The 18,241-nt window shown below is 37.0% G+C and overlaps 1 protein-coding gene across 1 annotated transcript in view; it reads right to left on the bottom strand.

The window, feature by feature from the left end:
* Positions 1-18,241, bottom strand: part of LOC150080140 (uncharacterized) — a 930,549-nt gene that overhangs the window by 329,875 nt on the left and 582,433 nt on the right. Inside the window, exon 4 of the mRNA XM_090381841.1 lies at positions 8,138-8,248. Within this exon, the coding sequence (XP_090237967.1) occupies positions 8,138-8,248 (111 nt within the window). The remainder of the gene's footprint in view (positions 1-8,137; positions 8,249-18,241) is intronic.

Below are 18,241 nucleotides of genomic sequence, written 5' to 3'. Positions count from 1 at the left end.
GTTCCTTCTTGGTTTTTTTTTTTTTTTTTTTTTGTTGAAAGTGAAACAGTTTTGGTCGTTGGCCACCCAATCTATGACAAGGTAGGGCGAGCTGTACGTATGTTCTGAAATGCCATTTTGGTTACCACTGTTGTACTGAGTTATTTGGCTGAAATGTAGTCTTTCTGCATCAACCAGTTTGTTCCGACCACAGGATAGCTGTTGCTGTTATCTGCATGTTGGTTATTGGACCAATCTCACATACCTGTGCCAAAGTCGCACCTGAAAACCCCAACAGGATTGTAGTTTCCAAAATACTCATACGAGATATCTTGCTCATTATCACAAATGTACACATGTTATCCATATGAACCTGTCCAACTGCATTATAACGCATGGTACGAACACGTGATGCTGTTACTGAAGAAGTGCTTCATTTCGTGGACAGATGGATGTACTTAATAAAATGACCACTCAGTGTGCAGAATTACATGCTCTCGCAAAGCGATGTTTTTTTTTTTTTTTTTTTTTTTTTTTGTGGACAATCATAGGTACGACTTCGTGAATAATGACATTTCAGGATATCCTGTGAACGGAGGACAGCTCAAAATCCTCCGCACGGGGTCTCCAACCCAAATAACTTTACTAATCGTTCCTGTGACTTAGAGATCGGGAACGGACTGGATAGCTGGGCGAACCGAAGAATGCCCGAAAGACGTGCTTCGAGGTTCAAGTAAGCAAATGAACTTGTCATCATGATAGGGATGAAGCTTGCAAAATATTATGGCTATTAGAATATGATACTTACAGGTCCGACTCTACGCGGCTACGAAAAGGGCATTTGTTCCTGGAAATGCTTCCTTTCGGAATTACAGCCCTTTTTATGTGTTTGAAAAAGGGGCGTGTGAAAACGTTTTTAATTAACGGATGAATTCTGGGTACAAGGCTGAGTAAATGTTATGAGTCCTCATTAACGTAGTGTAGTGTCTTCCGTATTATAGAAATGGATTTTCATCCATTTCTATAATACGGAAAAGACGTGGAGAAACTTTTTTTTTTTTTTTTTTTTGAAAAACTTCTAAAAACATCGATTCCTTTTGTGAACAGGAAACCATCGTAGAATTTATGACCGAAATTTTGAATCATTCTGTATATATAAATTTTTATCTGGCTAGATGTATCTTTCTATCCTTGTGAAGTTACAGGGCTTGGGAACCAGCAGCGGACTGGCAATGCCGTATATATCCAGTTAACCTATAAAAATTCAAGCTACCTTTGTTGCTATAATATAGACACCTCTGCAAGCATGTGAAAGCTTTCCGATTGCATGATTTCTTTTTGCTGGACAGGGCAATTTTAAAAACTAAAGAGACAAAGAAAAGTTCTGCGATGATGTACAGTCGGTGGGTATGTTTACTAGTTCTGAAATAATAATAATTTACCTTTAGATTAAATAATCGTGAATATTATCATCGCGAGCAAATAACACATTATTTAAAGGAACCACCATTAACCGACTTTTCCCAGTTACCGCCTCTACTCATAAGACCTAAATTAAATGTACTGCTTTCACCATTATCATTTAAACTTTTCACAAATCGCTTGACAACATTTAGGGGAAAAATCCATTTAACAATGAATTAAAATCACATATAATAATAAATAGAAACACGCAGTACTTTTATGAAAAAACACTGCAGAATTTAAAAAAAACCAAAAAAAAAACCTGTCTTTTTGTTAAAGCTCCTGTACTGTCACTTTTTCGTAACCTTTGTAAAAGGGAGCACTTGTGAACTCATCAAGAACTTACTAGAAAAATAGACATATATAAGTGATGACTAATAGCTTTATTAGAGAAAATAAGGGCAGACAGGTAGAAACTAATGACAGAAGCATGGTTGTTGAAACTACAAAGCACACATGTCAGAGGGAAAGGACTTTAATGCCATTATTTCGTGATGCTGCACATAATAAGACGGAAGCTGGGACAGGTGTCCACCAGTGTGGTCGTTGGCCAATGTACTTGCGGTCCAAGTCACGCGGGTGATATAGTTCCAGCGAAGGCAGGAACGGTCAAAGGAAGTCTAATACGCGACACCATTAACTGATCTTTGAGTTGGATCCTGCATAAAAGAGCTATAAACCGAAGTTATGACGGTCAGATCCATTAGCGAAACTTGGGGAAAGTGCTAACCTGTTGAATGGAAGGGCATCCAACTGAGGTAGATTAGTCATACATAAACCCAAATAATAAAAACAAGGCATACTCGCATTAACACAAAAAGTTTCCTATCAAAATAGGTATTATGTTCTTTAAAAGCGGTGACTTTTTAATAACAGGAGGACAAATAAATTGAGCAAATATTAAAATAATAATCAACAATAATAACCAGATTGAAACTAGATTCTTAAAATGCTACTTTATAAGAAAAATATATATTTTATTCATTCTGAAGTTCGCCGAAATAGCTATTTCTTATGTTTATATGATTAAAAATGAAATCAGATAGAAATTCTCATTCTAATTAATACGTGAATTCAAGTGAATATTAGTATTTTAATCAGTGTACTCAGAACAAGCGTGCGCCTGTATACACGTGTGCAATTTCGACGTGTATGCACGCTTGCAAAGAACTTTATTCAGTCAGTTTAGTAGCCATCCCGACCCAGCCACATGTGCTAGGAGAGTTCAAAGTTTGTTACATTAATGATATTATATTATACAATATAGAACAACCATTACATATATAATATTATACAATATAGAACGACCATTATATATAACATTATACAATACAGAACAACCGTTATATATATTATACAATATGTTGTATGTGTATGTTGTATGTTAAAGCAATTGCGTTTATGAGGGGTCAGTATATATATATATATATATATATATATATATATATATATATATATTATCTGTTTATACTCCAGGACAACCAAACGGTCAGAGGAGTTCACAAGATAGACAGAATACAAGAAACAGCGCTGTATTCAGCAGTCACGGGCTTGAATCTCGGTCACTCAAGGCACGTGTACTTATGCACCCGCGCGCCTGACCACTAGGCTACGGCGGCCTTCATATTGTGTATTCTATGGTAGATTTGACTGTTTGCTAGGCGAAAAACTCTAGTTTCCGGAAAAACGCTATGCAACCCTCGCTTGAGACTGGCTAATTAAAACATGTTGTGAAAAAAAAGTCCATAAAAATTCCTTGCGTCACTGAGGATTCGAACCCCTGGCCTTTTCTGCGCAGTTGAGGAAGGGGGGGGGGGATGGTAATTAAACCAAATGTGCTACCCGCGAGGGCTATAATATTATGCATTATATTGTACACTATTTTTATATTCTATTAAACATTACATATCACGTTAGCTGTTACAGAGGTCTGCAAATCACATCTGATTTTTACAGGTAAATTATTCACGAAATAATAGGATTCATATTGAGGATATCCGAATGTTTTAAATATTTCTTGACAGGAAAAGTACTCATTGCTTTAAGCAGGAGTTAATTATTCCGGTTCATAAAAAAAGATTCATAATACAAGTTCCATACATAATTTTGGGCTCATCCGTTATATTAACTCACAAGCTGGTATTTTAACAGAGGAACTCGTTCTTGCATATAATCTCAGAGAGGAACAACAATCTTCTGTTGTTCCATCCTGAGATTATAGGTGCTATGGATGATATCAATCAAGCAGACATATATTTTTAGATCTTGCTAATGTTTTGATCTGGTAATTTTCGGCCTTCTAGTTAAAGTTAAAATTTATGGAATAATTAAGGACAGTGACTGGATATCTTTTAATACATCATTCGCTAGTTTTCTAGAAATAACGAATTGAACCTTACATATAATCTTATTTTGAACTTATATGAGATTATCCCTGGATCCTCTTTTCTACTCCATTTTCGTTAAGGATATATACCAGACTCTGATATTACAAGGTTAAATAAGAGCTATCACTACTCCTTTGGTAATGTGTGCGTAGACGACCTTAAAAAAGTGTGTGTGTGTGTGTGTGTGTGTGTGTGTGTGTGTGTGTGTGTGTGTGTGTGTGTGTGTGTGTGTGTGTGTGTGTGTGTGTGTGTGTTAGAAAGGGTTAAAAGAGTTTTAAAATTTGGGATTTATGAAGAGAATATTAAGTAAGTTTCCTGATATCAAATTTATACCTTTTATAAATTTGATATCAGTATTTATATTTTTATCTCCTCAAATAATTAGAAATCCTGTACTTATATTGGCGCAAGTATTTCGACTTAACATCGAGGATGCGGTAGCAATAAAATTGCCTAAAATTATTTCGTCCACACAGGGAATTTCAAAATATTCAAGTACTGGCTGGTCGTTTTTGCACGCAGTTTTTTTTTTTTTTTTTTTTATTCATATACAAATGTTATGTACTACTTTATCTTCAATAACTAAATAATTGATCTTTATACCAGTGATACCGTCACAGCCATAGCTAGGGATTTAACAGTATAAGACTACAAAAATGAGCTTAAAATGGGAAAAATAAAATTAAAAGTAATGATAATAAAATAATAATCAATACAAAAAAGTAACCACGAAAAAAATGACAGAGTTAATAGACATTAACGATAATTTTTATTTCATTAAATTGAAGACGTATCCCAACCACGAGCTATGTCTAATAATGAACCAACTGTTCAGGCTTCTTGTAGAGGTGTGAGGTTTGGAGTATCTCTGGATACAAAATCTTTCGGAAGATGTTTATTCCTTGAAAACTTACGAAGACAACCGCGGCTAGTTGATAGCATTTGGTTTGGAAGGAACTTCTCCGAGTGAACTCGATTATTTGAGATTGGTAAAGGGTAAGCTCCAATGTGATCAACTAGGTCATCCTCCAAGAACAAGTATCGCAAAAATTCGGCTAGGAAATTAGGCCTACTATCATCTTCTCCGAATTTCATTTTTTAATTCACCAACAAAGTAAATTCCATAACCGAAAAGAGATCAACGTTCATGTTACAGTGTTAGAGAACGAGTATGGCTAATAATTTCAAAAGAGGATTAACTGTTTGCATTCCTTTACTGAGGATATCACCTTAACATACTTCCCATCATTTCTTTTTTCGCTGGCTAAGAGAGGAGTGTAATTTATTTATTTTATGGAAGGATATTCAGTCATGAGAAGAATTATACATAATATGCCACTGTAGAAGTCTTAAAACCGGTTAGTTCCCCAGAAAGGAAATATATAAAAAATTAAGGGATTAGAGTTTAAAGTTAAAAAATAAATAAGAGATTTGTATACTTATATGCAAACAAAGGTCAAGGAAATGGAAGCTCATTAATGAAGTCAGAATTCGACAATCTTTCAGAGCAACATTAAAATCTAGCAATATATTTCCTCGGCGTAGGAACAGAAGAAAACACGAACATTCTACGTTTGGCGAAAGCTGCGGCAGGAACCTCAGTATCGGCCATCTGGCACAGACTTCCATAAGTAGATAGTTGCTCTAGTTATATTCGGAGATCAGTAGTCGTGTAAGATGAAATGAAATTTCAGGCCTGCCGAGCGAACAGGCCACTGCAGGCGTTGATACGGGGAGGAGGTAGTTATGGGGCCGCCAAATGCGTCAAAGCAGGCAACAATGGTTTTTCCACCAACTGTGCAAGGACAATCACGCTGGCTGGCACGAGGGGCCACGTGAAAAATATGGCTTTCATATCCGCCGACATAACAGCCATAAATCTCCAAAGTGGCACTGGCCACTACGAACCCAATGTCAGACAGTAGCCGTTCGACCAACTACCGATATCTCGTGCCCTAGAATAGCCACTCCGCTGACCGTCTAGTCTTAACTGGACACACGAGATGGAGACGGCAGAGAGGAGGAGGGGGTTGAAATACCGGAAGGGCGGCTTTCCTGTGGGGCAGGTTTGGTTAATGATAACACCGGGAGGAGGTGTAAATTCCTGAGAACGCGGTTTTCAACGCTCCGTAAGTGTCAGCGTCCGGAACTTATAGCGTCATATGGAAAAAGACCCACCAGCTGTCCAGATGTACGGTTGTTATGGAGATGCACGTGCGCGCCAGGAAACAGTGAAGACAAAATGCCGTAAATCAAGAGCTTTATGTATAACTTGTGACAAGCGAAAGAGACAGCCGGGAAGCATACATATATCAGAATATTTATTGAGCTGTTTATTGAAAACACTACAGTACTCCGCTGCGGGTGCTGAGCGGAGACATTTAATATACAACCGCCGGTCAGCGCCAAGAGAAAAGTGCCGTAAAGTGCGCGGTGATGTAGAGGGATATGCAGGAGTCTACTTTAAACGACTGCGAGGAGGTCTGCATGATAACAGCGATACTTGGGCAAGTACCGCTGTGTTTTTCGGTCTACACTGCTGGTGGACACTTTTATGTTTCACTCCAAGAGACTACACTTACAACATATATCACATACGCACTCCCCACTGCAGAGTTTTAAAGGAGACAGCTAAGACAAATGCATTTTTCACTAAAGTGCTTTAAACAGATAGAACAAAACGGTTTCTTTCTACCTTGTGAAATATCGCGGAGTAAACTTATTTCAAATCACCAAACATATATCAAAAAGACCTACGATCTATTTAATCTGACAGATATTTTGTGTTTTGTCATAATCAGAAAAACAAGGTGATTTTAAAATGCGTATACACAGTTCGAAAACGACTAATGGCGAACTGAATCGAACTCTTAAGCGATGAAACATGCACAGAAGGAAAAATAAAGATTTAACGAGAGAAATTTAGAAAGAAAGCCACTTCCTTCCATACACAGCGCAACTGGAAACTATTATGTTCTATCGATTGTCCTTCGGTTCGTTGTCCAGCGTTTCGCTGTCTGCTGATTTACTCCTCCTAGCGTTCCATCGGTGCTGATTTCGCCGAAGGCGGTCTCTTCTTTTTGCCTTCCTCTCTCTCCTTTTTTCTTTTTTTCAAAAGTGCAAACGAAGGAAAAAAAAAAATTCCAGTTAATTTTAGTCCTTTTCCACTGACATCTCGCCTAATGTGAGGGAAGGGGGAAAGTGGTATAAATGTGATCAACACTCAAAACGCAAACTTTCATATATGTACTTCGAAGTATAAATACAGAATAAATATACTGAAAATTCTGAAGAAAAACAATACTGTTTACAGGACATTGTTACAGTATTTCAAGTGGGAATAACTGCTTATTAAGTAGAACTAAATCTCGAAGTATTGCACACAAATTTTATTTAATAGAGATAAATCTGTTTTTGAATTAAATACCTGGCTTACGTCGTTAATCTCATGTAAAGTGCATTATAAACATCTCAGCTGCATTGTAAAGCACCTGAGATGTTCGCCCTCGAAAGACTAGGCAAAAAACCTCCATTAAGTCCAAGCAAAATAGACATTTTTCCTATTGCTTCTATTAGGCTACTTAATACCGATAATCTTGATCTTTTTCTGCTGTTTTATGACAAAGAATATAAGAATGAAGCCATCTTTAATTTTAAGCACTCGGTTATTCCATTTTAAATAATCATTAATCTGGTATTGTTATAAAGTTGAGTTCAAGATTCTTTACCCTGACGTTCAACTATTGTGTTTGTTTTATTATTATTATAATGGAATTAATATATATATATATATATTTTTTTTTTGCCAAACAAGATTTTCCTTTGGTGATTATCAGTCAACTAACAGGAAAACTCAATACAACGTATAAGGTTTTCTGTTTGTTTTTACCTCCTATTTCACCATAAGTAAATAAACACTTTGGCAAGGCCTTTAAAAGAAAATTACGATACACATTAATTTAAAAAATCCCCGGTATCACTTGCAGAAATAAAACGTTTCATGTTTAAAGTTCTAATGATGAGAATATGGCCGCACGGAAACCCTTAATAAAACGAGGGAACAGCATTGTGGGGATGCCAAGGAGGACCCCCACAATGCTGTTTATCAGGGAGGGTGGGGGAACTCATGAAGAATGCTGCTGAATATGATAAAACGGCCAATAAAAGACATAGTACTGAAGGTATTATAAACTAACTACCTTTCCATATTAGGTGTAAATATGCTTTTCATATTACGACATGACGGCTAAAAGGATCATAAACGTTTGATAATAAAGATGATCAAAAATCAAAAATTGAGTACTTGCCTAGAATCCGAAGCCGTACACTGTCGTCCAAGTTAACTCCATGACCTCCTCCAACACCACCGCTACTAAATCTGTTCTGATGCGATTTTTTCCTGATATCATCGCGGTCACCTACACAGTATAAACGCATTATATGAGAAATAATAAATAATATAAACAGCAAATAAAAAAAAAAGTGGCATTAAGTTAAAACTTTTGTGACAATTGTGGCGGGGGTCAATCCACTGATACCGAAAGAAAATAATTTTAATTAACTCTAAGCAATTTCATGAAATTTCGTTTTATTTAAAAAAAGAAGCATTTCGATATGGATTATGAAAATAACATAATGATGGAAGGAAAAAGTTTTTAGCAAAGAATATGTTTTTTAAATTATCAGCAAACTTAATTCCAAACAACAACATTTTGTATTTTAATTATGCTACAGTAACTATTCGAGGTAATCGATAAAAAAAAAAAAAGTCACAACAATTTATGGTAAGTTAAAAAAAAATAAGTTATATTAATCATTATTACGAGGCATTTTTAAAAATGGGTTTGTTTCCCTTTTCAGATTTTCACTCTTAAACTTATAGTGAGAGGATGAGATAATTCCCCCACATGCCCTTGTTTAAAAATAAGGAAAAGGAATGAGCCATTAATGTGAAACATTTTTAAAAATATCACTGTTTCGTTTTTTTTTTTTTTTTTTTTTTGAGGGAGGACTTCTGCCCAACAACATTTGGTGGGAGAGCGGGTGGGGGTAAATTAATCAATAAATCAGATCAGTTGATTGCCAAGAACAGATGACCCGCACCGTACGCCCATGTGGAACATTTATATTAAAAAAAAAAAAAAAAAAAACTTTTAGGTTAACACATCACGAATAATAAAAACAATTTACTTTGACAATTATGGCTTTCTTTCCTACTTGTTGTGATTCTTTTACATAATTAAATTTTTATATTATTCTCATTTATCTAGAACCAACATTTTTTTTTTTAATTTTTTTAACTCAACTACACATTTAAAAGAAACCTGGCATTAAGTTAACTTTTGCGTCTCGCTGGATTTTATACAGGATTATATGAAACATCAATTAAAATTCAATAAGCAATCATCAATTTCATCAATATTTTAATGATGAAAACAAAGAGAACTATTTATTTATTTTTTGACAACTGTTTGAACTCAATGATTTGACATCACTAGAACTTCGTTCACAAAATTTTAATTTTCACCATTCTGAAAGCATCCAAGAATAAGTTTCAAAAATGTATTAAAAATTTGCACATCTTGAAATCCAGTTTCTGTATTATTGCTGTTGTGTGTGTGTGTGTGTGTGCACGCGCGCGCATTTGCTTCCAAAGGCATCTAAGGTATACATTGTGTCTGTGTATTCTTCTGTTGATTTGCCTGTTTGCTGGACGAAAATTCCAAAATTACGATAGATTAAATCGTAACCCTCGATTAAATCCCTCGAGGGTTGCATGATTAAATCATGCAACCCTCGTCGCCTAGACGAGGAAATAGATGGTAGAGGGGAAAAAAAACCACCATAAAAATGCACCATATCTCGACGGGATTCGAACCCACGTATTTTGAACTCTGTTATTGTGTCTTAGGAGCATTAGCGACTAAGGCTACATTGCTCCGTATATACTGTCTGTAAATTGTGTGTTCTGCGATCGATATTTTCTGCTTACTGGACGAAAAATCCGAGTTTCCGAGAGAAAAAACATGCTACTCTTGCCTGAGACCGACTAATTCAGCCACATTGTCAAAAAGGTCCATAAAAATTCCTCTGTTCATCGACGGAACTCGAACCCAGGTCTTTCCCACTGGGTGCGGGGAGGTAGGCAATTCTACCAACCGTGCTACCCACGAGGGAATATTTTCCACAGGACATTGAAGAATAATTATTGTACTAACCACGATTGCCAAGCCTTCATTCTGCTATAAAACTTCTTAAATTATTTTACTGTATTTTATGGGGTTATGATATTCACAAAAATTTATTCAAGGTTAAAATACTTTGCCTGAATTATTTTTATAACATCATAAGCGAATTAGGAACTTTCATCGTTATTAAACATACAGCAAGAAAGTACCTTATTTTATTTTATTAATAAAAAGATACACAACAGGTAACCATTAACAGTGTATCTGAGATCAGATAAAATAAATAAATTTTCTGCTTATACTCCGGGACGACCAAAGGGTCAGAGGAGTTTACAAGATCCACAGAATACAAGAAACAGCACCGTATTCAACAGTCACGGGCTTGAACCCCGGTCACTCAAGTCACCCGGTGCAAGGTCACTCATGCACCCGCGCGCCTGACCACTAGGCTACGGCGGCCAACAGCCGCCGTAGCCTAGTGGTCAATTGTATTTCATATACAATAGTATATGAAATACTATTATTTCATGCACTGGTGCGTTCATGCTTCAGTAGTTGTTTTTCAACCGTTTATGCTCATTGGGCAATTACTAGTAACTAAGGACAACATTAACCAGTTTACTTTAATCAAAGAAGCCCTCGCTTACCCAAAGCTTTATAACTAACATGCATACTGTAACTGATAACCTGCGAATTCTTTACGGTTTTTCGAGGAAAGAAAGTCTAAAGCCAATTCAGTTGACACCATATAAACTGGAAATTCATAACAGCCTTTTTAGTGAGCAAATATAATTTGATATTTTAATTCAATTTTATATAAAAATCATAAAATGTCAGCAATACATTTTAATAGAACACCTGAAACAAATTGCCATATCATACACGCTGATCATCTTATAAACCCATTTTGACCTTTACTGGGACACAAAAAACAGAAAATTTTTGAAAGTGTCTATGGGCTTTACATGCCTTCGATATAACCCTCATATAAGTCCTGTATGGCTATGAGTCATTTTCCGGAAAATGATGTCTGACATTTTAGACCACGTGAGTGCTAAATATGCTGCTGTCCCTGCATTATCCCAGCGTTGTAAACCCCCCTCCTCTCTCTCTCTGTAGCCATCCTAGGGTATCAATAGATAACTTATTTATTTTTAAGGCCACCGTAGCCGAGTAGAACGCGAATGTACAGTACTACACTCATTTGAGTTGATCTTAGGTCTAACTGGTAAATATAGTAATGTTCTCGTATTGTTTCTATCTTATAACTCTTTTGATCCTATATATCCATTATCGCGGAGTATAAACAGAAAATTTAAATTTAAAGATATATATATATATTTTTTTTTTTCATACTGTGGCCGAGTTAGTCAGTCTCAGGCAAGGGTGGCATCGGTTTCTCTCTCTCTCTCTCTCTTTCCAAGCCCTAGTTTTTCGTTCAGAAACAAACAGACTGGACAGAAGACAGACGTAATTCACAGAAATAACCCACTACGATGTGGAACGGTTCGGTTAACCCTTAAATTGAAAATGTCATACGTTTGTGAACGCTGCATGAACATTTCAAAGTATTTACTTCTTTTTGAATCGTCCTGTATTGTGAAAAGATTTATTTATTCAGTAGGAAGGTCCTGTGTGGTTGGGAATCATGATAAAAAAAAGTGATATAGCTCTAACCAATAAATTTGATAAAAAAAATGAAAAAGAAAGAAAGAAAGAAAGAAGCTTACACGAAAGCTATCGGGAAATTATGCTTTCCTTTCTTTAACACACGACAACTGCAAGTAGCTACAAAGCGATATACTTTGTGGCTAGTGGCGGTGATGTGTGTGTGTGCTCGTCTTATATATATTACCACTGGACTGTATGGACTGTTTCCTCCGGGGGATTGGTTAACTGGGTCGGGAATTTAGAAAATGTTTTTATTAGACTCTTTCAACCGCATTAAAATCAACAGCAAACATACATTCCTTCTGACGCATGCGGGTTATCTTTAAATCATGTATTTAATGACTTTAGGTTGTTTGACATCAGGAAATTTTCTTGGCTTAATGTGTTCCTGCTTTCTACTTTAATTAGTGAATCAAGCTGGGAGTTGCGCCCTTCATACATCGCACCACCACATCAAAAGACGTTCGACCAGGTCTCATTTCATGCTACTATTGAGGCTTTAGTGAGCAAAGATTTCCCTCGGACGTTTCTCAAGTATACCATCTCCTTGTAGGATAACTCCTCTACAAGTTTACGTACTGCAGGAAAGGAAAGCCTTTTCCATCCAACAAGAGGAGTTCGTCAGGGTGACCCGCCTTCTTCATTACTTTTCAATGCGGTCATTGATATACTGCTGCAAGAGTTTATCTAATTATATTGGCCTTTTGTGGACTACTTTATTTTGGTTGCCTCCACTAAGACAGGGTTGAAAATACTGTGAGATCGATCTTGTGTCTTTTCCGGAAGAAAGTCTTAGGATTAACATCAATAATCCTTGGACTTTGTCCTTAGTGCCTTCCGGACGTGAAAAGAAAATAAGGGTAGAACAAGTTAAATTTTTGTTGGATATGGATGAGTTGGCTCCTTGTTCTGTGGATATACCTTGGAGTGAAGCTTGTATTCCCTGAAGGTCGTTTAAAGATAGGAGAGGATCTGCAAGATACGTTGAACAGTTTAAGAAAGACTCCTTTCAATCCATCTACACTGTCCTGTATGAGTTACTTTATTCTTCTTATCTCCGAATTAGGAGGCTTGTGAGCTTATAACTTCCTGGTATTAAGAAGGAATTGGGAGATACTGACAGATTGCTTGCGGAGGGCAGTAGGAGTGTGAACTCTGTTTAAAAGATGAAGAGCCAGTGTAGAAATCTTTTACATGGCCCCAATGAAATGCCTTTAAGGAGTTGTCCAGAGTTCGTTGATATCGATCGGTCAGCGATGGTACCTGGCCCTTATCCGGCCACGAGCATATCGACTTATTAAGAAAAGGGCCAATGCTTTACCACATTGGCCAGGACATCCCCTGGCCGGACGGATAAGAGTAACTGTAGGGATGGGTGCCAAGCTACGGAATCTTTGGTCAATGTAGCATTAAGGTGTCATTGTACACATGGTAGTAGAATTTAACTTTATGACGCCGTAGTGAACACTATAGCTAATTGGCGCTCTCAAAAGAAGTGTAGTCATGAAGGAGCCTCATTACCGAACTGCGGATGGAATTCTAAAGCCAGACAGCCTGTACTCGTTATTACAAGGTAGTTGTATTAAATGTTTAGATAATTGGCCGCGGGGCCGACTTGGACGTGTCGCATAGGTTGAAGACCGCATATTAAACTTATGACTCAAACATAAGTTTAAAGGACTTAAGCAGAAATCAAACATGCTATCTACCGGTGGTATACCCCGTAAGAGTTTCATTTAGAGGCATACGGAGTTATGCCTCTGCTTTCTTTCTTCAGACTCTTTGTTTAAGCAGACTTGAAGATAACAACAGTTCGTGCGTTGCAGGGAACTTTTACATGCTGGCGGATTCACCAGTCTATGACCTCAGTGACCCGAATGATGTCTCGCTATGCTGTTTGTATCCAGACTACATATTGATGGCTACCACAGCACGTTATATGGGAAGAAAGTTAAAAAAAAAAAAAAAAAAAAAATCCTTCTACACTGTCCTGTATGCTTATGTCTGTTCTCAAAGTCTGTTTAACAGTACTGATAATATACACCAATAAATGTCAATAGGTAGCATACTAAAATATCAACTACAAAGAACGTGGAGTCGAATGCGAATATATTAGAAGCGAGACGAGAATTATGCATATTGTCCACTCACTGAAGCTTTCCAGCTAGTGCTCCGATTGTTGGATTACGGTAAGACCCCAAACCATATCACTAATTTAATTTTATTGCATGTACTAGCCCAAGTACATGCAATATTCAGCATATCTTGGCTTATATCGCACTGTAAACCGCTCTGATAACTTTGATGAACGCTTTCATTCTTTGGCGAAACTTTTCTATAGTCCCGAAATACAATTTTGATGAAAACTTGATCTCTTGATCAACTGTAGTGATCCAGAAATTTCAGTACCTTGTGGGGGTAGTCAATGTTTTAGATTCAAATATAGTATTCGACCTTCTCTTGAATGAAAGGGGTGTCCATGACAAGCTTGACTGCATTAGAAGTCATCTTCTAAGTGTGAGTTGCAGCATTTCATTTTGGTATTTTTTATGTTGAGAAGTTTTCACTCTTTCCTATTAACATTTTTAAGACAATTTATGAATCTTAAACGCTTTGAGATACAATTTCATTTAATTTCAACACTGATTTGAGAGAAAGAAAGAAACATATATAATTGACTCACAAAAATGATAAAAGACGAATCAGAGCGTACTTAAAATAATACTTAAAAAAAAAAAAAAAAGAATTAATCCTCGAACTGAATTGTTTAATCACAGATAGCTGGGTTAGTAATATTTTAATTATTTTATAATATTGATTATCTTACAGGAATGTATTTACCAGAATTTAAAAACAAAAGTCAGTAGCAGAATTACATCCTATCTGAATCAAGTGTAGTAATAAGAAAACATAAAAAATTCAGCCATCTGACACAGCACTTATAATAAATGGAATTTGGCATTTGACTAATGCTAAGATATACATAACAGTGGTCAGGTGTAAAGTCAAGGGCAAGTCACGATATCGAAAGATATAAATCTGTAGAGAGCAGCTGAACAGTGCCTTTCGTTAATCGATTACCTCAAGTTCTCCTCCCCCCCTCTCCTGATTTGCTGTGATCCTTAATTTTTTTGAAAACAGTTCTGTTTAATAGCTGCACGTGATATAAAAATTCAGAATGTAGTGGAAGCAAACGCTACCTAGAATAGATCTACGAGACAAGTTGTCCAACTGTGAATGACTGTTATGACAAATGATCAGATCTGTTCTTTTCACACATTTATCACATCTCTCCTTCCTCCTTCCGGTTTCTGAACTGCGTGTCTCGAACATGAAGGGCCAATTACATACAAAAGCTCGGAACAAGCGTCAGCTCGGCTACCAAGGTGTCAGCATAGCTAACACCTCTGCATCGATTGTCCTCACGTGACGATAGAGGCAGACAATTTTCTAACTAGGGATCTCTCATTTATATCAGCACTTGTCAGCTAAAATTAATCTGTGTTTTTCCTTTTTTTATATAAAAACAAGGGGGATACCAAATTATCTGTGCGAAGGAAACTTCGATAAGATCGCCAGGCAAAAGTGACGAACAAAAACGCTTGTCTAAATTTATCTCCAAATCGATGATAAAGAGCATGAAAACTACAAGAAACGAAAAGGAAAAATGAAACCTGTTATAACTTCAGAAATTCAAGAAAAGCAAGTAAATGTTCCTTGCTTTTACCTGCCGCAGTCAGTCTTGAAATAAGTAACGGTGGCGCAGCATGAGCTTCGGGTCAGCCCTGTCGCCTGACGGCACCAATCTCGTCGTCAACGGCCACATCTAACTATAGGGTGCTTGGCAGGCGCAAGACTAGCTTGATGGCTGTACGTGCTCAAGATGTAGCCTGTTTTATCTTTTAACAACAGTGGGCAGTCTAAGTGGTCGGGACATGGAGCAGACCGAAGTCAGGGACGTGAGGTTTTCCGTCATTTTGGTTCACACTGGAGACCCTTATCTGGTGGATGGAGGGAGTTTTGTCACCACGAGACAAGGTGCGAGGTGGAATGGGGTGGCAGTCAGTAGTGTGTGCGAGGGGAGGAGAGAAAGAGAAGACTGACGGTCCTCTGAGACTAGCGCAACTCTGATTGCTTCTCCGTCGGATGTAAGGTGAGATGCAGTTTCGATAGCGCAATAGCCCACATAATGGATGCTGCCGTGGCCTAAACAAGGACCTGCAGTAAAAGAAACGACGTCAATTTTCTGCTGCTTCAAGTGACATCCACCTAATTTGGATGGAGACCTATGTTTGATGAAGGGCACTCTAGACTATTTCAGACTCTTTGACCTTACTACGCCTCGTTACAAGTTGAGAACATAGAAACCTGATGAAAGCAGTATGATGACTGCCTGCTAGTCCTATTAGCTGCATTTTAAGCATCTCAAAGTGAAAGAAATTTAATGGCTACTATCGTTCTTCTAAGAAAAATAAATAACTAAAATTGCTACACGCGAGAAAGAAAGAAAGACAGAAACACTCCTGATTTCGTGCTTGGAAATACTATTAATACTTAGACAGATTGATGTACAGGACCATTACAGGATAATAAATTTCGAACAACTCGTCCAATTTTTAAACTTAATGTTGCGTTTTGTAATGTTCTGAACTTTAATTACAAATAACAGCTATTTCTCTCATATAATGAAAATTTCAATTTTGTTCTGGCAATTCATCCGGACACTTAAGTGTGAATTTCCACAGGAGAATAAAAACCTAGTTTTCTTTTCTTTTTATTTTTTTACATTACTAAAAACCATTGATAATTACACAGGATGGTCCAAAAAAAAAAAAAAAAAAAAAAAAGTAACTGAAATAACTGAGAACAGTCACAACTGCCATTTCAGTTACAATTTAATTCATCCTTCAATTTAACCTGAAACAGTCAACCGATTACATGAATGATAATATCAATTCCAATTGTGGTATAACTCATTTGTTAAGCATTCCAATTGCATTTATAAGAATATGATAATGAGAAATATTGTCCAATCTTTGGGATAATTAATTTGTCAGGAAAAGTTTTCCTCCTCGATGAAAAATTACAATTTTTTTCTCCTTTAAAAAGTTGCCTTATCTCTCTCTCTTTTTATCAGACTGCACTTTAAACCGAAACTGTTAACTGATTCCTTGAACAACAATGTTAATACACAATGCAAAAAACATTCCTTATTTTTTTAAAGGAGAAAATCTTGGCAAATGAACTGAAATAATTTGAAATTAATATTTCATGCACCGATTTAAATGACCAAACTCTGAGGAGAATGATACAATCTACAAATTGAACACTCGCCTTTTAACGTTTTTGTATCACTAATAAAGTTTTTTTTTTTTTTTTGGTAGTTGTTGGCGCATAGGCTTCTGTGGCCATAATGCACCTCCCAAGGTTTTTGCAGTACTTTGATCCAAGCCCGAGGCGGGAATCGAACCCGCGACCTTTGGGTTGACAGGCGGGCACTTTACCCACCCGGCTAGCCCGGTCGGCCACTACTAAAGTGAATTTATTTTTATTTTATAAAACTTAGTTTGAATATACAAAAGTTAGTACAAGATTAAACGGTCGAGGCACTTTACATGTATTGTATTGAGATACCAATCTGATTTATGGTAAAAACACTAGGACCAACATAAATTGCATTATCTGCAATCCTATGAAACTGTGACAAGGATAAAACTTACATTCCGGATCCCCTACAATCTATTGATCACATGACACTTGACAAGAGAGAGGAATCACAAGTGGAAATCACAAATGGTATTTCTTAAAGTCATCTTAAAAGGGACCAGTGTAAAATACACCATAGAGCTTAAGGGATGGAATATAGAAACGTTACCAATATGCGGTCCGCGGGATTTGACAACAAAAGAGAGTTTTTTTTTTGTTTTTTTTTTCAATAGGCATCCTATTAAAAGTGATGGGAGATACAGGTATGCGTATAACAATCTATACTACATACATTAAGTATGAATACATATCATTGTGTATTGTAAAGTGTAAAGTGTGTTTTAGGGTCTAACGGCACCAGGGGTTACCCCCATCTCCGTGTAGTCTACATTGTCGCGTGTTACAGAACACTGTAAAGGCCAGAGATTTAAAAGTGTATGGATATTGTTGGATGTAGTGTCGTGTACCGTTGTTCATCTGGCTATTTAGCCGCTGAACCCCTACTGAGGCCCAACGTTGCCCACACTTAGCCCCGTGGAGGCAAGCCAGGTACACCAGTATTTTTAAATAAGTACTCTGGCAGGTCCTGCCACCTAATTTCCTGGGATTTCAGTGGCTAGGACCAAAAAAAAAAAAAAAAATGGGGGGTGCGCTAGAGGTTGGGTCAGGCCAAGGAGTTTTAAGTTATACAGTGTGGAATTAAGAATTTTGGGTGTAGGGCTAGGATAATTTTGACATGGGATGAACGCTAGTTGGAAAGCTAGAGGGGGGAGGGGAGACTAAAGGCTGGGGGGTGAGAGACAGAAGTATAGGGTCGATAGAGTAGATGACCCCAAAATCAGTGAG

This window comes from Mastigoproctus giganteus, chromosome 9 (genome assembly GCF_048544385.1).
Source record: "Mastigoproctus giganteus isolate SK-2022 chromosome 9, ASM4854438v1, whole genome shotgun sequence".
Classification (NCBI taxonomy): Eukaryota; Metazoa; Arthropoda; class Arachnida; order Uropygi; family Thelyphonidae; genus Mastigoproctus; species Mastigoproctus giganteus.
Note: the sequence above shows the minus strand (reverse complement) of the source record. Positions and strands in the feature narration are given on the sequence as shown.